This window comes from Temnothorax curvispinosus, unplaced genomic scaffold (genome assembly GCF_003070985.1).
Source record: "Temnothorax curvispinosus isolate PA1 unplaced genomic scaffold, ASM307098v1 QBEX01015524.1, whole genome shotgun sequence".
Lineage (NCBI taxonomy): Eukaryota > Metazoa > Arthropoda > Insecta > Hymenoptera > Formicidae > Temnothorax > Temnothorax curvispinosus.
The window spans coordinates 221,336-246,152 of NW_020225304.1; the positions used below are offsets into that span (position 1 = coordinate 221,336).

At 36.3% G+C, this 24,817-nt stretch overlaps 1 protein-coding gene across 3 annotated transcripts in view; it reads left to right on the forward strand.

Moving 5' to 3' along the window:
- Window positions 1-1,382: 1,382 nt before the first annotated feature.
- LOC112465815 overlaps window positions 1,383-24,817 on the forward strand; it is a 39,465-nt gene continuing 16,030 nt past the window's right edge. The window contains exons 1-3 of one of the 3 annotated variants that reach the window (XR_003042068.1): window positions 1,383-1,487; window positions 6,417-6,614; window positions 6,759-7,025. Coding sequence is in view for 1 of the 3 variants with exons in the window: in XM_025033560.1 (XP_024889328.1) it covers window positions 1,390-1,487; window positions 6,417-6,614; window positions 6,759-6,915 (453 nt within the window). In the remaining 2 variants the exon portion in view is untranslated. Of the gene's footprint in view, window positions 1,488-6,416; window positions 6,669-6,758; window positions 7,439-24,817 lie in introns of those variants that run through there. The other 2 variants (XR_003042069.1, XM_025033560.1) reach the window with 2 other exon arrangements.

The window sequence follows — 24,817 nt, forward strand, 5'->3', positions numbered from 1 at the left end:
TGAATGCCATTACGCCAGTACGCGTATACGCGTAATAGGATGTTTGAATTTCCATAAACAATTTAATACATTTCAGTTAATCTTATGTGTGCGGCGTTTATTTGCCTTTTAACAGCATTGCATATTATATCGTATTGCTTGTACAAATTTAAAGAAATATATTACACGCACATTTTAGCTATGAATTAAATTTAAATATTGCATACTTTTCAATTTAATTTCACTGTTTTTAAATTTGTAGAATATCTGTTAATTTTTCTATATTATTTTCGTTTTTTATAACAATGATTTTTATTCAATTATAATACTAGATGTGTATTTCATTTTTGATGGATTAGAACAAAAATAATGCATCAATTCATATTAAAATTCAAGATATTTTTGTTTGAAACTCTTGTTTATTGAAAATTATGTTTCAGTTGGAACATTTTCTTAAAAATATAATTCAAAAGTTATATATTATATATTCTCAAAAATTTTACAGAAATTGAAGCAATTAATATTTAAAAAGACCGAAAATTGCAGAAGTAATATTCAAAAACCTTCTCGAAAAACTTAATTGAAATTAAAGCGATATTTAATTTCATACTTGCAAAAAACCTCATAACATTAAAAAAAAAGTCGTCTGTGCTCATTCTCGACTGTACAAGTATTCGCGCATGGGATAATGGCGGCGACGTCAATTACACGCAGACAGGAGGAAGTGGGGAAAAGGGTCCGACATCTTCAGTCCCGAAATCCCCAGCCGAATCGCAGCCCCGGTGCGGCGCCCTTCAAATTCATCAGAGCGCGACGTGTCATTCGCCCACGAAGGCTTCGAGTGCCCGGGCCGGGCCGGGCGTCGTCACCGCAGCCGTCACCGACGTCGCCGCCCGCATCGAGCCAGCCATCCGCACAACGGGAAGGAAGGCGAAAATCCGGCGACAAAAGGTCGTCGCGGTCCAAGCGTGCTCGAGAGAGCTCCTCTGATCTATCTCGAGCCGCGATGGCGAAGAAGAAGAAAAAAAAGAAGGGCGAAAGAGGGACGAATAGGTTGAACGAAATTCGGGCGTCGGCGTCGCGCCGTTCTCAAGTGGAGAACGTCGGGCCAGAGGAAAAAAAAATCCATACCGATGTCGTTGGCGCCCGGAGGCGGGGCCAAGTATATATGTACCATGCGGAGAGGGTGCCGACGACTCCCTTTACAGCGACGCACAGGGGCGCAAATGATAATTCGTCGGCATAGCAACGCCCGTCCTATCGCCCGTCTCGATGCTCTATGCATGGATATTCTCGTTCCTTTCTCTCACCCCCTGCCCATGCCCCGATCCTCTCCAACCCCCTTTCAAACGATCCTCGCCGGATCCCTCGCCGTCCTCCCTCCCCAGTCGACGCTTCGAAGCCGAACGAATGGCGCTCGTGAAATCGTGTTTTCTTCCTTTTGAAGATCTCCGACCGGGTGCACTTGCCACCCTCGAGGCCGACAGGGAAAACTCGACGATGCGAGGGTAGGTAGGATGGAAACGTATTAGGAAAGCCTGGCCTGGTCTGTTGCCACGGCAACAGCCTGGGAGGTTCGTTGAGGAGGATTGGGTCGATCCTGCCCTCGGTGCTAGACAGAAGCAACCGAATAACCTTGAAATATGCCTCCCTCTCGGATAGCTTTGCTCGCGATACAATAGTGGGAAGTGGTGTGGCGCGAAGGGTGCAATATCGACTGTGAACGCACTTGGGTGAACTCGTTACTAAGGACGATCATTAAATATTATACGGTTCAGGGCTTGAAAACTCCATTGAAAGCATGCTGTTGGATGTTGGAAACATCCTTATCTCGTCGAGAGAAATATTTTTATCTCACATAATAATTCTTGCATAATCAACTCAAACAGTACAGATATTTAATGAAATTCGTAAGAATTGTAAAATTTTTTAAATTGTTAACTTTTTAAAAAGAGGTCACCACCCATTTCAATTTTAAAAAGACAACCTTTGATGTGCGTAAGTAAATATAAAGAGAAGATATAATATTGCTTTTTCTGTGAGTAAAAGGAGAACATTACATAGCACGTAAAAAATTTTTAATTAACTTCTGTTTGATCTATAGTACTTCTATAGATCTATAGAAGTAAAATTAGAGAATGAATGATTTCTTGAGTATAAAGATGAAAAAAAGAAATTAATAACATAAGTCTATAAAAAAAGAAATCGCAATTTAATCTCAAATCTCAATTTAAATTATTTTAGTAAAAACACGAGAAAAGAAAATGTTCGCTATATTGAATATAATAAAAACAAACAAACAAAAAAATGATTTATTTCCGCATGTCTTACTCCATGTACTCCTTGTAAGGAAAAAGAAAAAGAAAGGAAATAAAGAGATAAGACTGCACACAATGAAAAAAAAATGACGATGGGGGAAGCAGGCTGCACGAACGAACATTTTGCGATACACCATCGGGATCCTGTAACGAGTTGTCCCCGTAATAATAACCTGCCCGTTGAACGATGTAGATCGTAGACGATCACGAGACTGACGCTACTTTGATAGGCAATTTGTCGCGATCGCCGGATCTCGATTAATATTCAAGTTCCGCTGCCTGCTGGCGTCTCTCACGCGGTGACAGCTAAACGCAGCCTGCACGCACGACGTGTGTGCGGGGCATAATTATTTTTAATTAAAAGCATCTCTTCTCTTTTTCCAGTGTCGATACGTTCACGCGATTATATCTGATTTCCTTTCGAACGTCGGACAGAGCGTCACGTCCGCGTCGGGCAGGTCGTAGCTTAAATCGCCAACTTAACAAGGCGAATATATAAACCCATCATTCTTCGACTGCCATCGACGATGACATTTCTCATTGAACTTGTAATTTGCGTTAATTAAATCTATGCTACTTGTAAATGCATTAATTTTTTTAATGCAACTTAGAGAGAGATCCTGTTGATTACTGAATATTATAAATAACGATGTGATGTCAAAAGTAAAGTAACATAAAAATTAATATATTTATCTTTATAACTTTCATCTCTTTTACACATACACAAACAATTTCTATATCATTTTTTTATCTTATCTCATATTTTATAGACGAGAGGTAACTCTCAAGAGATAAACAAACTATTTACCTAATTTACATATCAAAACAGAAAAATATTTTATAGTTTGCATTTTATTTTTTTAATAAAAGAATTAAAAAAGAAATTATTTAATTTTATTTTTTATTTTATTATTAGATATATTTATGAAATTTTAGTAGTAGATATTTTAGTATTTTTTAATTATATGTATATATATATATAATATAATAATAATAAGTGAGACATATATAATAAGCAATAGAAAAAGATGTGTACGTCGAATAAAATTAAGAAAAACCTGCCCTTCATTGACTTAGCTGATAGATAGATCAATTAAGATATCAGCAATATGCAATCAAGATAACGTCTTGTCCACGATTATTGCAATTAGTTTTTGATGAGAAATACGATATCAACTTATGCAAACATTATTATGTAAATCGATAAAGACATAATTGGCAGTTAAAATAGTTAAAAAGCGAAAAACAAGATCTATATTTTAAATTATTAAATTCCAAAGTTATTTGAACAAAATTATTTCTAGTCATTCTAGACAAGGACCATTTTATGACTTATCGACCTCACAAACGTCTCGACATGCTAATTAACCTGACTTGAGCAATGCTTTTGCCCTTCGGTCAAAAGTATAAATCGTGTGAATGCTATTTCGCCAGCTCGCTGAGATAAAAAGTAACTACGACACTAATTCGGAAAATAAATCGTTCATCACGATATAATGATAACTAACAACCAACCGGACTCTGACTTTCAGTATTTATGGCTGTGAGTTTCTATTAGAATGTCAATACTCTACGTGCGAATAATATCGAGCACTACATTCAATGAAATGACCGGTTTACAAGACGACTAAAATTTTTTGCGATCAAACATGCCTATAAATATACCTCACAAAATCGAACAGAAACGACATTACTTAAATTAATTTTATACGAAAATAGTAATAAGGAAATCCTTAATCGCGAATATCAGCTGCCGATCGGTGCATTCGGTTTATATATTCGCTGTATTTAATTTTTTGAAAGTTTATTTAATGGAATAATTTTTTAAAATATTATTGAATTTTCTTTTTAACGCAAACAGAATCAAATATTAGAAACGAGAATATTAAGAATAATAATTATACTAAGATTTTTATCCGAAAAATCACAGTTCATTTTACTGATTCGTAAAGAATAATTATTCAAAATTGCACTATGTTCAAAACCCATCACACTATTTGTATCGTAACAAAAACATGTGTAATATTCGATACATATATCATTAATCATTATATTGTTACAATTAACATTATATTGAAAAATGTATTAATTCGAATCTTTGCTTTCACAAATGTAAAAATAAAAGTTTCAGCCAATTTGTTACAGTAAAAAATTGATACGCAAAAATAATGCAATATTAAAGTACATATACGGCCTCCATGACAAACGATAATCTCACACTATAATGAGAAGTTACGATTCGATAGCAATCTTGTAGAATTATCGAATTGCAAAAAAATTTTGCATTACTTTATTATTTTCCATTCCTACACTGTGCAAAGGGAACATCAATAACTTTGCCATCATGTGACTTGTCAGATAAGTAACCAAAGTAGTAATTTAATAATTTCCACTTCGTCCTTCTAGGTACTTAATTATTAACGATTTCTCGACCAAGAGTTTTTTCAGGAGTTTTTTCATAAGTTGTATCAGTGCCACTCTAACGCTTCCATGCGAACTACACACCATACATGAAAATGCACATAAAATGCACGAAAAGATGATAGAAATAGTTTCGTATAAAGGATAAGCATTTTATTAGAAAATAAAATTTTATTTTTAATCTGTGTAAAGAAAAAATAAAAGAACATATTTCAGAAAAATAATTTTACTTTAAAATAAAAGTAATGTTAATTAATATCCTATTTTTAAAAGTAGCTATTTAACATTGACAAATAACATTCATGCCCATATCCTATTTTAATTTTTATATTTATGTATAAACCATCACTCCTTTTTTTGCTAATATTCATACTATCGAGATTCAAATTCGAAAAATTGAATATTGAACTACCTACATATCTGAGCAAACGGCGGGTCGCTTTTTATAGAAGTTTCAAGTAATTTCTAAATTGATATCTTTTCCTGAGGGATCTCTCCTAAATTACCGCTTGGACCAACTTAAGTAGAAAATTTTCATTTTGTTTTCACAAATGTGACATCTTGCCCTTGAATCTATCTTCCGAATCGCACGAACTAGCCAACTATAATCGAATGAGCAGTATCGCGCCACTCCCAGCGGATTACGTGAGCGAGGCAGCCACATGCATTTCGATCCGTTGATGTATTACGTGTACCTGTACATACACCTACAAATGATCAGGCTCTGGACCAGTCAAGCCGGTCTGCCGCTCGGTTCCTGGTTCCTGATTCCCGGTTCCTGTGCCTCTCGCCCCCTTCGTGCAAAACTTTCAAGGCAATCCTCTTCGAAGCGGTATGCGGCTCCGGTCAATCCACCATAATTTCACAACAAAGAAAAGCAAAACTTGCAGTTTTTTCGTAATTAATTGAGAAAACATCCCTTTTAGAACATTGGGTAATAAGAATTCGAAGAAAATAACGTTAGTTAAGAACGTCCAAATATTAAATGATTATCTAGATGTAGACTGATTTAATCGAGTTTGTTTGATTTAGTTGTTATATGTAGATTATGATCTTTATCATCGCTATTTTAACGAAAAAATTACGATACATTGTACAATGAATTGACATCATTCATTTGGCATTCTTAAGTATAGATATCTACATTAGATTAATTCTTTACTAATAGTGAAAACAATGATATTATATATCATTGATTTATTTAAAAATGTAAGAACAATACAAAATAAAATTTATTTTTTTATTAATTGTGTAATTAATTGTAATTTGCAGTCAGTTATATGGGATAATTGTAAATTACTTAGGGCTACTTCGACCAAACTCCGATTAACTTAATCGTTTATTAGTCCATTGGAAATGATCAATCGCATTTGCTCATTAAATAGATTGACAAATAATGCGATTGGTCATTTCCAATGGACTAATCAACGATTAAGTTAATCGGAGTTTGATCGAAGTGACCCTTATATTGTCCTTCAGTATTAATACAAAATTCATAAGTTAATTAATGACAGTTGATATAAGTATCAAATTAAAAGTTAACGTCGAGTCAGAGACATTACATAAGAAACCGCGTATATGTCGCATACTTCTTTGATCATAGAGGTTAACATTAACATCAACTACAATCACTGCAATGTCCATCCACTGGGATGTGGACGAAATGACCAAAAGATCGGTTTGATTTATTATATACAGACACGGATCGAACGAAACGATGCACCATTTACGCTTCGATCGGCGAGTGTTTTGCGCCGTTCGAGAAAAAAGGAGGTGGAAGAACCTGTCATGCCACTCGAGCCCGGAAAGGAAAAAGAAAAGCATGCAGCCGATGTCGTTACCGAACGGAAATGAGGAACGATTCGAGAATGATCTGGCCAACGCGCCGCAGAATATGTATGTCTAACAAGGAGGAGGGGAGCCCCCCGTGAGCCCCCGTCCGATGATTGCGTACGTCCGATGATGGATCCACACGCGTAGCACCATCGGCGATTACATGCAAAAGAGGGTAAGGAAAATCCTCTCTGTTTCGGTTTCTAGGATAAGGCCACCGATCTGCACTGCCCACCTACAGCTCTCGTATAATGATATCGATAACGACGTCGTGTATGCGACTAAAAAGCGCGCCAGCCACGAGAACACGTCTACCACGGACGGGACGGAGAGGCAGCTGCTGATTACACTCATCGAGCGATAGATCGGTTCTCTCGGGAAGTTATATGGCAAATGGAAGTGAACCACGGCATGGAGCTATTCCCGGGCCACCTACCGCTCAGCGTAATAATATTGACAGCGATCGGCAGCAGTGTAAGTAAGCAAACAAACTACGTTCGCTAGCCACCTAAAGCGCCACGGAAACTAGAATTGAAGTGAAAAAGCTATTATCTGTACTAACGGTGATCATTAGCGACATAGTCGATTTATCGGAACAAAAAATACTTCGGGGCGCGCGTAGAAGTAAACTTATTCTTTAAGAAACATTCAACTTAAATTATTGTTACTTATTACAATATATATACGATTTTACTTTGTAATTTATTTAAAATTCAAAGCAAAAATTTAAAAATAAAAGTATAGCTGCATTTAGAGATACAGCTGATGGCCGACGGACTTACATATTTTAGGCCTACAGAATATCCGTAGTTGGTACTCATCAAGAAACAGATAATTAAAAGTAATTTTTCCAAATTAATTTTGTTTTTATATTTTTTATTGGATTTTATTGATTTTACTGTTTAACACTTATGAATATACCATCTCAACTAAGATTGTTATTTTGTATCAGTTTTTTGTACATACTACTGATATTATAAATATGAGTTAGAGTTTTTTACTAAATATATAAACAATAAAATTATTTCAAGTTAAATTAAAATATAAAAAAATATTCTATATCTTTTATATCATAAAATGTCAATGCAACAGATTAACCAATATTTTACTCGTTCCAGTAATAATCACGCAGATTTAATCAATCATTATATAATAGTAAAATATATTCATGATAGCATTACATAATAGCACTTAAAATATCCAATACATATTAAAGTACTAAATACATTATTGATTTTCAATTACACGTATTGCATAAATACGAGTTGCACCGCGTGCACGTAACTCGTATCAAATATTTAATAAATTGCGAATTGCGTGTTGTTAAGGAGGAAAAAAAAGATTGTCGTCAAAGATATTTACTCTGTCTCGTTTGTGTAACTATATTTCAGCGAATTTCCAGTCTATGTTCCGCGAGATAAGCTAGACAATAATGACGAACAATATGCAGTTACGCTATTATAAAGGTTAAATTATTGCGATGTCTAGCGTTATCATTCTGTATCGTGTTATCTATTACGCTATCGTGAGCAACGCAGGTTGGCGGGTCTTTTGCTAAATCGGCCCATTATCCAATAGAAATTGTTATCGCGGCCGTTGTGCGGTCTGGCGCGAGAGCAATTTTGCCGGGAGAATATGAAAAACATTTCCAAGTGCGACAAACATGACATAAGAACAAGCAACACGATCGCTCATTTACTTTTATCTTCATCTGTAAATTCCGACGGCATAATAATTTTTAACAGCACCGAACCTATAATATTTTCAAGTTCGTGCATCGAGTTATCTCTCGATAAAAAAAAATACACTCTATTTTACAATCCGCCGAATGATCATCTATCTTAACTCCTTCGATCATGGTGATTCAATTATATCTTTTGAAAAATTCTTACGCTTGATACGTCCCTAATTCTCCCTAGCGCAAATAATCGATGTAAAACTTTGTAACCGACAGATATCCGATAGATATCTGACTGTTCTCGAAATGAAGATCGTTCCCACCATCTTGACAGTCCTCTGTTAAATTAGCTGTCGCGTCTGAGAAGTTACATTGTTAAATCGAGAGGATGGTTCGGGAATAAAGTGCGATTAATTAGCACGATATATCGTCAAATTATACGTTACCGCAATAGCGATACCGACTTATCTCTATATTTCACGACAGACACACAACGGCAGGTACCAACACCTATGATCGCCGAAGCCAAAAGTGTGCCCTCTTATTATAAAGTAGCTCCACTTATCTCGATTACGCGGTTCTCTTTTTAATCGAGCACCAACCGATCGATCGGCACGTAGAAATCGAATCAGAGTACACCTTGCAATTCGGGAGCTGGCCATCAGTTTCTCGCGCCATAATGATATGTTTAATTAATGACATATAGATTAATGAAAGCGCTGCTCAAGCCCGCGCTTTCAAGATTACTGATTTACGATTATAGCCATTCCATGGATTTCTGACATATTTATTTTGTGTAATCACCCTTAATGAGGGAAGCTCGCGTATAATACAAGTTAATCTTTATAGTCACACGAAAAATTTACAAATGTCTCTTTAGTTCTTCTATAGTTTCAGTTTCCATTCAACGATTTGCAACTAACAACTGCATAAAATATTGAAATGTACAAGATCCTTCATAAAAATAGCAGTAAATGGTGGTCCGTATCTTCGTTGCTAGCACTACGAAAAGATTCGGATCGCATTATTTTGCAATCGCATAAACGCAATGTCTTCGTACAGAAAAAAATTATCGTTCTATTTTGCACTATACAACCGGATAAAATCGCAAACACGTAGCGATTTCTCTCAACTGAAAAAGGTTCTTCGGCGAGAAGTTCTGAGAGCCGAGCGTTCAACGAAACGCTCGGCGAAGGACTCGGCAAAAGACTCGGTGAAAGAATGCAACAATGTCGACCGGATGGTTTGCACGTGACAGCGGCACGACAATCCGAATAAGGAAGTTTCTTAACGGCGCGTACGTGTCGACGTACGCTCACGTACGGTCCGTGCCGCTAAAGTATCAGAATCCTCACGTGTGCGATATCCGATTCGAATATGCCCAGCCCATTCAAATTTCAAGTGATATTCCGTACGTAAACCGATAAAGTTAGTTATCAAGTTATTGACTAACTAAAATTTTGATAATATTACTGATTGGATTAATTTTTTTATTGTGTTGTAATAAGTATTTTTCTGATACATCACACTATTACATGTCTCTTATTGAGTAATAGATACGGTCGTCATCAGCAATGGCAGCAAAGCATTTTCAATCTGTATGATAGTATTTAATCTTGCTGTTATATACTTTTACTAATTTTAGATAAATACTAGTAAAGATTAGAGAATATAGTCTTGAAATAAAATAACTGTTCCGAATGGGAGAAAAATGCATCAGCAGTAGAATGAAAAGGAACTTCCAGCATCACATAAATTTTGAGAATATATAGATTATAAAAATTGAAAATGAGTAAAATTTAAACTTTACTTGTACTAACTTAAATGCTTTTTTTTTGCTCCAATGTGTAAAGTGATCTTCCCGCTGATGCACCCTCATTCCGTTCTATGGTACTCCCGTGCAGCACATTCAATAAGCGAGTGATATGAATCATAAATTATGAAAAGTGTCCGCCTTCGTGTGTTACTGAATCTATCAACGTAGAATGAATAACGAGTGTAGGAGCACCACAAGTTTTCATATTCATCATGAAACGCGCCGCGGGTAAGGCACTCGGGAGTTTCTCAGAATATCTATTTCTATTAGAGATTCTTGTTAGCAAGCAAGAAACACGCATCACACGCGCGCGGCCGCGCGCAGGACGATTCGAATGAATTAGGGATTCATTTACAATTACAGTGGGAGGTTGATGAAGCAACAACAGTGCATAAAGCTCATTAAGATCGCGCAGCGAGAGCTTTACCCTGTGTTATATTATCGACATTGATTGCAAATGTGTAACCCAGTCGTCGTCTTCCGAACCTTAAGAAGCGCGCTTAATTGTAAATGAAGCAAGCCGCAATTTACCACGTTTAATTGAAAACATGCTCAACAAGCAGCACTGATTACTTTCTTTCGGCGATCCACATGATTAATGCGGGGATCCTGATCGATCTAACCAGGCCGGTATGTTGTACAAGTTGGAACTGTGTAGGGCTAGTGCTAGAGCATTCAAATTGTATTATATTTTTTTCATTCTTTGTTAGAGATTATGTACGAAATCATATATTATCATAAACTTAAAATATGTCGACGTAAAAGTTATATCCACTTTGAATAAATAAAATTTTCGAATTATGTATGATTGATATCTAACTTGTATTAAAATTGACTAATTATTATCTTCTCGGTATACTTAAAAACATAATTTTTATGTTATTTTTTATATGATGTTATTAAATCAACGTTTATAAAATTAAACGCGGTGAAATAAAATACGCTATTTAATATTTAACTTTAATTAAATTTACATTTATATATAATATTGTATTATTCACTGATTTCAAAATTATTGACATTTTTTCGAATAAAACTTTAAGCATCCAATCTCCAATCTTAGCTGTTCATATCCATCGTTAGAAAATACGGCTCAAAAATGCTTTGTATGTTCCGACATGACGGAAAAGTGAAGATTGTTGCTACAGATCTAAAGACTCGTGATTTTCATACTTCAAAGCGATTTTATAAACTCAAGTGACTGGAGAAAAATTCGTGTGACGCCAATCGCGTCTTGTAGAGGAACGGCATAATCGAAATGTCCAAATATGTCGATAATGCGAAAAAATAAATCACTACAGGTTGTCGCATAACTTTCAAATGCCTTTGACGGATCAATAATTGGGCGAAGATGATAGCGCCGCGTTCAGACATCGATAAAAAGACGTTCGTCGTATGCGAAGAAACTGGTTCCCAGGCGGATCTACGATTAACAATCTGCGAATCGACCAGCACGATCATTTTCTCGTGTTTTTTTTTCTCTTGTACGAAACGAGAACCGAAGTTGCAAGCGAGAGTACATGTGTAGAATAACCCCTACAACATGCATGATACGGCACATCTATGACAGTTGCAATTTGTTCGAATATTATGCCGATTCCATAGAAAAGTACGACAGTGATTTCGTGAGACGTGATTGTCGATTATTTACACACGGTAAGAAAAATGAAAAGAAAGAAAAATCGGACGCACAGGATTACGACGACTCGAAGAGAATACAGGATAAAATGTTAAAAACAAATAATCATGAGTCTTTATATAATTTCTTTTACGAAAATTAAAAAGTTCTTTAAAATGTCACGATTATATATGATTCGGCGATATAAAATTTCTTTCGCAATGCATATAACGTTTTATTAATACCAAGCCATAAGTTTCAACAATTATAACTTTTTAAGACTAAATGAGTTATGTTCTCGTCCGGTTTATTAATAGTTACGATAGAGAAGAATCATTATAAAATGAACGAAAAGAACAATCATATAAAAAGAAAGAAAAAAAAATATACAATAAAAGTCACATTGTATATTCTTAAATAAAACAATAATATGTATGTGTATGTGTGTATTATATAAGATGCGAAGAAAAGAGAAACAAAGATTCCGTAAATTGTAAATGCGAATCTTGTTAAATTTTATTGGTACTGCCGAGTCAGCTTATTTGGAACAAGAAATGTTCAATTCCATTATATATGTATAGAGAGAAGAATGTTCCTTGCCTCCATTTCTCATCCAAAGAAGAAAACGAAGAGATAGCGATGAGTAGAAAAAGTGTAGAAAGAAATTCAGGAATGGATGCACTCTCTAATTGTATCGATCCAATTATTTTTAAGCTTCAGCTGTTCTCGAAAATATAGAATGTATTTGATAATTGGTGCATGTACAATCGAAAAAATAGTCTTTCCTCGTTATTGTATTATATAAATCTATAGTAATAAATTTTCTTACACGATCAAGTTCAATATAAATTAATGACAGGTAATTAGGAATAATTTTTGCAAACACGAAATCAGCTTGATTTTATAAAGAATACTTTGATATACTTTTATATATACATATATATGATGCATATAATTAGTATTTGCAACAATACTTAACGAATGCATCATAATTCTCATTTTCCATCATTGTATTTTATTTTTTATTTTACTTGTATTTAATGGTTTATTTTTAAAAAATGATATATAAACAAAAATAAAGCTAAAAAATTTTAAATAATATTTCTTTTAACTTTTGTACAGTACTTATTGATTGTGTTTGTAGAAAAACTAAATGTAAGAGTGCAAAAACAATATAAGTAAGAACGTTCTGAATATTCAAATTGAGAACTGCAGAATGGATCGTGGCAATAATTTGCTTCGATTCTATTCTACAGAATTTCACTTCGCGAATTTGGCCTTAAACAAAAAGGAAAGTACATGAACAAAGCAATGTATTTTCGTGGAATGGACCGGATGATGAGGTCATTAAACCGCAATTAGGAGCCTTCATCCTTTATTACACGGGGCATGATGATCGTCCGATACGTCGACCTGTCTGGTATGATTCACGTATCGCGGAACAAACAGGAAGCAATGTGTCGCAGACTGAAAGTTGGCGCCAACTTGGCGTTGATATCATCTCGATTCTCATCTAAACTTCATGTTTACTTCTTGGAGAGTAATAGGCACGTCAGTAATTATATATTGTATTCGAGTAAAATATCCGAAATTATTTATATGCAAACGATAAAACGGTATGCCAGCTGTTATCTCTCGAAAACAAAAATAAATATGTAAAAGATAAAAAAAAACACGTAAAGCGCGGTTATACGAAATTAAAACTGTTTCTCTATGTTTTATGAAATAAAAATAAATAAATGCAAATAAAATCTGATAAATGTTGCTTAAACCTTTATGAATAACGGATTTTTTATATATACTGAAACCAAGTGGCATCGTGATCAGTGAATATCATAATTTATCCATTTTCTCGTGTCATATGTAAGGAAATTAAAATTGTGATTTGATAACGGTATAAATATGTCATTGGCAATAATATACTTATACCATACAAAATGCTATTCAAAGATCAAATAAATATCACCATCATAAATAATTATCACCACCATAATTATATCGTCAAAAAAAATTGCATTAATTGCTAATAATTAATTATTCTCAATTACTGACAAACATATAATTTTATCTAGCATCAGACTACCATAATAAATATTCCTATTTCCTAATCTGTATTACTAATCAGTTTTCTTTAAAACTTAAACGTTGTTGATTAATTTCCCTTAAAAAATTGTTTTCTTATAGTTAGTTTTCAGAAAATGTTTGCAAATAGAAATCACGTTGTATAAAAACTGTCGCGTCCCGTGATTTTACACTCTACCGCGCATTCTGCATGCAGAAATCCAGCGAAATCGCGACATTTTCTACATCAACGCCATGTCGTCGGCATTCATCGCGCGCTCATTAATTTTCGCGGTAAGTCAAAAGCTCCGTTAATTGATGGCGTAATGATGTCTTTCCTAATTAAACACCACCAATGGAGAAGCACCTCAACCAGCCCCTCCTTTCCAACCCTCGACTAGTGCTTCATTCGCTATCCGCCTTTTACTCTCTCGTCGCGGATCCATCATCGTTATTAACATTAACGCGGGCGCTTAACAACCGAGTCGTTTTCCATTTGTCGCTTTTGTAAGAACACTGCGGGCTCGCCACGGCAGCTTTAGTGCGAGGAAAGCTCTCACAGAGGGGTAATAGCGAGAACGAATAAAAAGTACCTATACACGGCTCGTCGCGTTACAATTCTGAAAACATGCAAGAGGAAAGAAAAATGTAAGAGACAGAAACAGAAAATTCCACCGGCTTTGAACTGCCGGAAGAAAAACGTTAAAAAGTGTCTGTATTTTTTCAACGGACGCTTTCATGATGACGCTTTTCATTGACAATCCTCTTTTCCTATCTTAATGCAGCTCGTTTCTTACGTACCACCATTATTAACAAGGTGCATTAAACAGCTGCATAAAAAAAACTGTTTCCGCAATAAATGTTATAAACTATTACGAGACAATTCGACTGTAAAGTGATTTTTTAAAGATATCAACAATAAAAAATTCAATAAATCTTTATATTTATCAAAGCAAAAACTACTTTTTTATCACTTTTTATTTTATTTTGTTTATTTTATGTCCACATTTAAATTTATTAACGTTATATTACCTGTTTTTGATAATTATTAATCAAATTGTAATTATTATATTTTATTTTAAAAATTTATATCAAAATACGTAAAAATACATAAAAATAAGAGATATATAAAAAAAAAAAAAAGAGAGAGAGAGAGAGAGAGAGAGAGCGCTAACTTGTCGCATCATTTTTTTTACATTCGCGCTTTAGTTGTTAAGGGAGGTTAGTTATACCGGTTATCGGTGCGAGTTCACGAACAAACGGAGACCGGTTTCGTTCCATTGAACCGAACTCCACAGCACGTCCGGGGACCGAGTATTGCGTATTGCGAAAAGGTACAGGCTTCGATAAAAATTCACAAGTAACGGAATACATATAGATTCGCGCTTTGCCTAATTATACAAGCAAAATTTGTTGATTAATCTACATTTAATCAGCGTACAGAACCAAAAATTTATTAACACGTCTGACAGTCAGATATACGGAAGAAGCAAAGTTAACAGGCCGAAGCAACAGCAGAAATTATTTCTATCAGAAATAACAACATCATAAGCTAGAAAAATAAAATAATCATAAACCCAAGTATCAAAGGCATTCTCCAAACATTCGCAAACAGATCGATATCACCCTTTACTCGCAACAGAACTTTTGTATCGGTTCAAGTGAGAACGAAAAAACTGCCTCAGCGCGAAGGAACGTGTTTTCTTATAGGAATACCGGGGCCATCGAGAATTCATCGATGACGCTACGGTGGGCAAGATTCCAAACAGCGGACGTATGAAAGAGCAGGGAAAGCCGAACACCTGGTATCGTATCAAATATCGCGGTCACGTATGCGGCAGCCAAGTTTTCGGCTGTTTGTCGTGTAATCGTGAAACTTACGATTATCGCCACCGCCACGATACACCGGAGACGGGAGGAGCGGCCGCACTAATGGTGGCGTACACCGAATCTGGACCAAAGACCGACCGACCGGCACGACCTTACGTCGCGTCGGCCGGTCCGGCGAGCTCGTAAATTCAATTAGTCTGCGAATATCTTCAAGACCGTAGCGGGGGCAGCGCGATCTTTCTCCGCTTCTCCTCCGACTCCTTATTCTTCTTCTTTCAGTCTCGCCCCTCTGTCCCCTCCCCCCCTTTTTATCTCGACCGAGTGGGAATTCGCCCACTTTTGTTCTTTGTTCCGTGGCACTTCCTTTGGTCGCCTCCACCTCTACCGCGCCTTCTCCTTTTATTCCTACACTCGGCTAGACGTCCACCCTTCATCCTCTGCTATCCATTCTTCATCGCAGTCGCAAGAAAAAAAAAGAGAAGAAAAGAGTGGAATAATCATATTGCGCACTGTAGTAGAACATGCCACCTGAGCCACTCGAAGGAAATGGGAATAAAAATTTAAGAAGATTGTCGAACCAACGATGATAAATTAAATTACATGCGAAATATATATGTAGATAATACATAGTTTTAAATTTATTTTATGGAAATACGAATTCGGGCTAATTTTATTTACCCAGGTAACATCGGAACTGTTGAAACTATTATGAACACAAAAATTCTCCATTGAAACGACTAGAAACGTATTTCGCTATCTCGTTTGAAACGAAGTTGATAGTAATTGAAGTCCGTTTGGGGCTCGAGATTGAATTATTAGAATTACTAGGGAGTAACGTTCGCGCTAGGCAATTTCGATAATACGAGGCCGGCAGCAAAGCCGAAGCACCGTGATTTCTGAATGCGGGAGCCGGCGGATGCCTGCCAGCTAAAAGAATAAGAAGGTTAAAGTGCCAAAGGAACGCGGTACCGTAACAAATAGCTAATTCGTACTCTGCGTGCGCGAGATCTCCTCTCGCCACACAAGTCGAACTTCTCGAGCTGAGGTGTTTCGACATCGAGAAATTTGTATCTATCTCGTCCTCGCGCGGCGCGACTCGCTTCGAAAGGACTTTCGGGTGCCCGCTGTTAACATTCAACGACGTTTCTATCGCAGATGCGATCTAGCCGCGGGAGAAGCGCGACCGAAGGCCGATGGCGACTCCCACGTCGAGAAGCCACCTTGTGAAACCCACATGATACCACGTTTGCTGCATCGCAGCTTCTGAATATAAGTGCAACACGATCAGACAATCTCGAGAGCAAATGGGAAAAAAATTACAACCTATCAGCTCACTCTCATACACATTATCCCCGCCTAGATCAAGTAATTTACCTAAATATATAACAGATAGTCTTCCTAAATCGCAGTTCCCGATTTTTTCGAGGATTCGTGGGAAAGGAAATCTTCGGAGCAATTGACATCAAATCGAGGAAAAATTGATATTCTAAGAATTCAAATTTATAAGAGACATATGACGCGCAAGAATTTCGATTAAGCCTTGTGCAATGATAATATTAACAATCATTATAAATTCGATATAAACTGATAATTGTTTCTTTATTTAATTAATAAAAATAATTGTCGATTTTATATAGGTATCGCAAAAAAATATTATAGCATCATAGTTACTTCATCATTATAATTAGTTCAATGTACATATTTAAACTGAAATCATGCACTCATAAATACGTCACTTTATAAATTGATAACTGGCAATGTTCATGTAGCAGTCATCATTATTAATAATGATTTATTATTAAAAATGTAATTATCAATTTTATTCGGAAAATATCGTCGTGTGATTTCGTCAGTGGTTATCTCGAGTGACTGCGGACTGAAAATCTCAAAGCGCGAGTTTGCGAATTGACGTTTTACCGCGACTATACTGGAAAACCGGAATATACGAATATACGAATAAATATCGGTGATGAGCAACTGATAGTCCAACTAAATGAGTAGGTACGCGGTGTGCATTTGCTATATTCAACACTTGGCATTGCGCCGCGCAGAAAAATTTTAAACTACGCGATATAAGAACGGTTGCAGCAATGCGCAGAAACGAGCTCGAGACTCCTTTGATGCGCACAAATGGGCTATCAGTCATATCACCCCGGCGAGAGAGGCAGGGAGTGATTTTCCGTCGGTGGCGATTTATCGATTGTGTGCCGCGATGATTACGCGTTAGCCGGAGGTTTAAGCACGCGTTTACGAAATTGATTGCACAGGTGTATAGCCGCACAATTTCGGTAACGGGAAAAATCATAAGAGTAATTTATCAAAACGTGACTTCCTACATCTTGCGAAAGAAGCGTCGTAATTAATCCTTTAGCTACGGCTGAGCCGGAAGCGAAGCTGTACCGCTGTACGTACGCGCAACTCAGTCGCGGAATTTGACTAAAAAGTATTCTTTCGATGCAACAAATGCAGATCAAAACAACTGGAGACATTCCTATTTGATAGCGATTAAGATATTGAGGCGTAGAATAAAGTCACTATAGTGACATCCTATTCCAATACTTAAGAAAAAGCCACTGTGGCGTTTCATTCCAAAGAACAGCGGAAAACTACTGTATTAGTGGATGCATAGTAGCCGAAGGGGTAAAAATCGAAAGCAACATCCACACAGAAAAATAGAATATTCTTTATTTGAAAATATCTTTAGTTTCAACGTAGAAATCTTGAAATGAGATTATATTGCGTTAAACGAAGAAAACTTGCTTGAATGAAGTCATTATATAGTTCAACCAAGAACAAAAATGTTGAAATAAAAAGTTGAAATTCTTATAAAAAGATTATAGTTATCTTGCGTATATAATATACAAAACAATCTACATCTTCTTATATTTTTATTTCAACATTTTTTTCTAGATTGAACTACATAATGACTTCATTCAAGCAAGTTTTCTTCGTTTAACGCAATATAATCTCATTTCAAGATTATACAATATATTCTTGTATATATACAATTATTAAATTATACCCGTGTTGATTTTACACTTCTTTTTTTCTGTATAAATACTATAAATTATCCTATATATATCCTATATAATCGAAGATTTAATTCATATGCATATGCTACTTTGCATGTAATAGAGAGTTCTGCGGAAGGAACAATTGCGGAAGAAACGTTATCGAAAGGCGAAACACGGTTGTCGCATTAAGTCGCATCCTTTTAGCGGCACATTAAAAATTCATCGGCCATTAATGATTCTCCTGCGCTGTCCAGTGAAATGATAACACCTCCGCCGCCGCGAGCGCCAGCATATAATTATCGTCCATGCGCACAGGCCCATTTTCATAATTGAACATTTTTACGCAAGGCCGTGGAGGGAAGGGATAGAAAAAAAGATCGGAATGTATAATAAAGCTTCTTGCATTAAACCCACTCGCGCGGCTATTCGTGGCTATTCGCGCGCCATTCGTGGCTCGAGTTATCTGCATGTTGCAACAAGCGTATCATTTAGCTACCTACGCCAAGAATTTCGCGGCTTACACCGCAGATGTGCGCGAAACCGCATTTTATACGACTTCCTGTTGTTGCCGTCGATGTTATATATCCGCTGCTATCCTTCCGTGATAATCGCGCCCCGGACCTTCTATCAACGAAGATCACCGACATCTACCGACATATGGAGCGGAAAACTTGGGTTTACAATCTGGTATCGTCGTAAAACGTAATCGAACATGTTCGCAGATCGGGTTGATTTTGTCTTGCACGATTGCGATAATTACACCTGCTTCGTTAACAAGATATAAAACTGATATAACTCAAATAAAGATTGCCGCAAATTTCCGGCATTTCCTCTTCGTGCCATTTGAAACATTACAACTATAAATCTTTTTCTATCATATAATATTCAGTGTATCATAAAGTCCTGGAAGATAGAACTATATAATTTAGAACATGTAATTATAAAGGTTTCTGTATTAAACGTTTCATTTGAGAAGAAAAGTTTCTTTATTAATGTACGCGAAACATGAAACTATCATTAATTTTATATCCGACATTTTCTGCTTTACTCAAGCCCTAAAAATAATACGTATAATAATCATGTCGTAATTTAAAGATCCGGGATACTGTTTGACCCGATTACATCCAATTCTACGTAATTTAACTCCGCATAAACTTATAATGTTACCTTGAATCACAAGGGAAACGATAAAAATGAAAATAACAACTAAGCGATGAAGCGGTAAGCGCGCTTATCGCTATGCGCGTCGCCCACGCATTTCCTAATTGGTCGGCCTCGCTAAAGGAAAGGACGATTTGATGTTAACGTCGAGAAGCGAATCGCGTGAGTGAGGAAATCAGAAGCGTTATTCCGCACAAGGCATTCCCCGTGCCGTAAACTTTGCGGACGGAGAACGATAAAATAACCGCGCCCCGTAAAGAGAGTAAACCGCCGCCGCCGCCGCCGCCGCGCGGCACGATACGTTGTTCCCCGGCGATACGAATCTGCCATTTTCTCATGAAGCAGACAACACATCTCTCTCCGCATCCACGACTCCACCCACGAATCCCTCAGTGTACGTATACCGTACATAACACCGTAATGCCGATTGCGAAATTCGCGGCGGTCTTACGTAACGCGCGGTGTCTCGTTCGCGCCATTGTTCTCGTCGCGCCCCATTGTCGCCTGTACGAAGCGCGACGGCCGCAGCATAGGTAAATGAAGAGATCCGCATCGCGCGCCGCGGTTTCTCGTGCCGTAACGTTGCCGTAGTGCAACGTATTTACACGCCGGCCGCTTGTAAATACGCTCGTCCCACAAGCTCCTATAAGCTCTCGCGACAATTAATGTCGCCGGTGCTGGTACACACGTGTTTCGTAAACCGTCTCTCGTAAATAGGACACGCCGTCGTGCCGGGCCATACCTCTCGTCGCACCTCCGTGCAAATTAAATCAACGTGCCCATTAAAACGAAGTTTATGGCAAATGTTTAGAAAGTAGCCGCGCGGAATATACATTTGCATGACGTTGACGAAACGCAGGCATTATTAACGCTTTAAAGTCAGTGCCTACTTGTGCAAAAAGCTCGCAGCATGTATCAAGGCTCCTTGACGAATGATAAAAATGTTCGACCATATTTCTAAAATTAATGTATCTCTCAAAGGTCGATGGATATACTTGGACTGTTCGTTTCCATCCATATCCTATCAATAGATAATGTTACTAAATACTGTTATCGACTATTATCAATTATTTAAAAGCTTTTTTCTCCAAAAAATAAAATTGCCCCCAACAAATTAGTGATTGATCTTTCAATTATGATATTTATGAACTATCCTCCCACATGTTATAGTTACAAAATTATATACTTAACGATTAAATTATTCTTTTTTTATACTATAAATGCTAGAAATTGCGCGGTTTTATGAATTATCGCATCTTGCACTGTTTTTAAAGACCAATGTAGATTCATCAATTAACCAAAAAAAAAAAATGCACGCGACAATTTCCTTTCTTCCGACTTTCTCGCGGTCGCACAATCATCTATTTCGTCCTGAAGCGAAAAGTCGAGGATACTAAGCGAGACAGAAAACCGATCAGGCGCAATAAAGCTCGTGTTTTAATTCCAACGGTATATAGCCAGTGCGGCGTAAGTGAATTTAAAAGTCCTGCCTTATATACCTGCATTTACTGCGCAGTAAAACGGCACGTCGGAGCCTCTAATAGTACGCGTCCGCCGACCGAAGTTTCAAGCACGGAACGCCGCTATAGTGCCGGCATTTAGGGTTGTGCTAGCCATCTGAAGTACCCTAATCAGGCTATAGAATATCTATTAAAGAATATTAGAGCCACTGGCGCTCTTCGATAAATTGCCGTTTCCCTGAGCGCTCCTCTGTGCGCCATTCCTTCAGCGTCTTCTACACATCTATTTATGACAACCGGCTATGCCGTGCACGTTGTCCTTGCACAAGAAAACTTCACCATTTCCCGAAGACGGTCTTAAATATAAGATCCGACTATGAATACCGACCTATGACATCTCAAGAATGTAATTGTTTTATATTCGCGAGCTTACGTATCAATCCTGATCACAAAAAGCTTTCCAACATTTCGATAGTAATTATGAGTAATTATTTTATAGATATTTTTTCTACAATACACAAATTTTTTTACAATGAGAAAAATTAACTATGTCATTAATCGCGAAACTTTGCAAAATTCGTTAATAAAAGATTTTAAAAATAAATTGATTAATTTAACATCACTCATGATGTCATGATTAATTTCGGCAAAAAATTGCATTCTCCAATAATAGATGTAGTCAACTTATTAAATATTTATTTATCAAAAATTAATAATATATCCAGAATTAGACAACTATAGATACAATGCAAAGATAAATTACATTCAAAACTGCATTTGCAAAATTGTTTATAAAATTCATTATGATTAAAATTAAACAATAATGTGACACCACAAAATGATCTTGCATATTATGATAGCGATTTTATGATACGATATGCAATATATATTTCTTTGAAACTACACGAGATGATTAATGAAGAAGTTAAGTGTCGTTTACATAATGTAGTGATCGTTTGGAAGTGTCATTAGAATTTTATCCTCGGACCTAATAAAGAGCGACATTGTATCTTATACGCTATAAAACAGACACGAAAATCGATGGTTTTTTTACGTTTAATGAACGTGTAGTTAGACTAATTAGGGCGGTTCTACGGATGCTTAAAATCTGCAACGCTATATTTTTAAATTATGGACTTCCGCGGCAACGCACTCTCGTATGCTATTTGTATTTTACTTATAATGCAGCTATATAAAATACCATCGAGCACATAGATATTATCGTAATATATATTTTTCAGCTCTTAATATTCCATTAAACACGACTATACGACTTGTTTGTTACGCTATTTCCCAGAAGTTGCACCACAATTTCATGCTCTATTCTACCGTATTTAATGTACATACAGCCTTCATTTAACGTACTTTTAATAGCAATTTCATATAGAACACACTCAAGTATTTCGTTGAAATAAAAAGAAACTAACAAAACAAGTTAAATTGACAAAAAAATAAAAGATAAAAGAAGAATTTGCGAAATTATTACAATTAGAAGATTGCTCTAATGCATCTCTCTCGATGAGTAAAATTAAGTGAAAGGTTAATATCTTGAAATTATAGGAAGATTGCTGCTATTAAAACTCGGGTAACTATTCCAACGGGTTATTTTTCGTATACAGTTGTACGAATATAAGAGCGCATAATTTTCGGATAATGACACTTGAAGACAATGTATCTCCCCTCTAATCATCTAATTTCGAGACGTTTTGTTCAAATTTCAACGTCCCTTCGAGACTAATCGTTCCTGCCGATATAATTGGCAGATTCGTAGGCAAAGAGGGATGAATTCTAAAAAACGCAGACCTACCCGCTAGTTTAATAAAATGCATAATTGTGCATTGCGCATAATATTAGGCCCCCTTCTCGGTTGCGCTTCAAAATTCGCCAGCGGGCGGATTTTTATCTACTCTTTCAGTTTCGATACAGCGTTTAACGATCGCCGTGCCGGTGCGACGCGATGTCGATGCGATCAGCCGATATATCAGAAAATAGAGAGCTGTCAGGCAGGTGTACGGCGCAAAGGACATCATAATCGGAGATCTTTGTGTGTCTTATCGTCGTCGACGCTGCAACCGCGGTCATCAGACCGAGACAAAACGAGCGGCGGTTCGCCCGGTCTCGCTATAGGTATACCGTCGTTCCAGCTTGAGTAGACAATGAATAGAACGCGAAAAGGTGGCCGGTGTGTTCCGAGAACGGACGAAAAAAGTATCATCACAATTAATCTTGTATTTTATACGTGGTAATGAATTCAAGCAGTTATCGCCTGCGAAGATCTCATACCAGATTCATTTTGTCGACACCACTACCGCGCTGATTAGCAACGTAACAGGGAGAATGACGCATAAGTGGATCCGTAATGTTGTCACATATCAGGTTACAAAATTCAGGTATGAAATTTGTCGGTGTCGTTATATAAAATAAGATATGGGAAAAATAACGCGTATATCGTAAATTTTATATTCAAATGTTATAAAAGATTATAATTTTGATCGGTTACATCTTTTATTATTATTATTCTTATTGTTTATTAAATAATATTAATATATATGGATATATGCGTTAACGAATGGCATGATAGACTCTATTCTTCACAATAATTATCATATCTTATTTGCACAATAGAGCTTGCATAACAATTATGTGTATAATTAAATTAATATCATTTACAAGTGTTGTCGAAAATTTTATGCTTTGTGCAAAATATATTTAAATACATAATATAAAATGATCAATATCTTATTGATGATCTGGTATGTATGTCATGTATGATCTGATATGAGATCAAAGTCTGTTTAGAGAAATATTTAGAAAATATATGTAGAATTCTGGAAAAAATTAAACAATAAAGAAAAAACAATATTGCATTAGCAATTTTAGATTAAAAAAACAACCATAAAATCTTATTTTACACTAAAATGTGTGTGTTTATTATCTAAAGGATAAAAACTGGTTAATAAAGGTAGCAAGAGAGCGCCCTAAACGGAAAACAGATTAAGAATCAGAAAAGAAAGAAGGTACATTAAGGTAAGCCGAGTCTAAAAAATGGGAGGAAGCCATAATTTTGATACACGACGGATTCTTCTAGTCGATACCAGTCGTATTCGTATCCGGTACACAAGAAAATAAAAGAACGTAGATCGCGCGGCCGAAGATCTATCTGGCCAATGCCACTGTGCCGCATTCATTCGCATGGATTCACGACACTTCCGGTCAGCAATACCATACCGTTTATCGTTTAATTAGGGACCAGAATACTTAGGTATGCAAGTTATTCCCTTTGTTTTATAAGGGAACAACTGCACACAGTTTCTCTTTCTCCTTTTCGTGGGCCGTGCGATTTGTTCAACGATTCAGCGATAACTACTGTCGAGATTCTCGAAAAATATCGCTTCCTTATTAAGACATCCTATTCACATTTTCATAAGATAGCACATTTACATGCAAAAAAGTAAAAAGACACAATAAAAACATATTGTATTAACTTAACAATCTGTTGTCATTTGGCAGATTATTAAAAAATTATAAATATTTTACAAAGAATATTTAACGCGGAAACTGATTTAACATCGTCATACAAGCAGCTACGTCACTTTCAGTTATATGAAACACGATATCCTAGCATCGA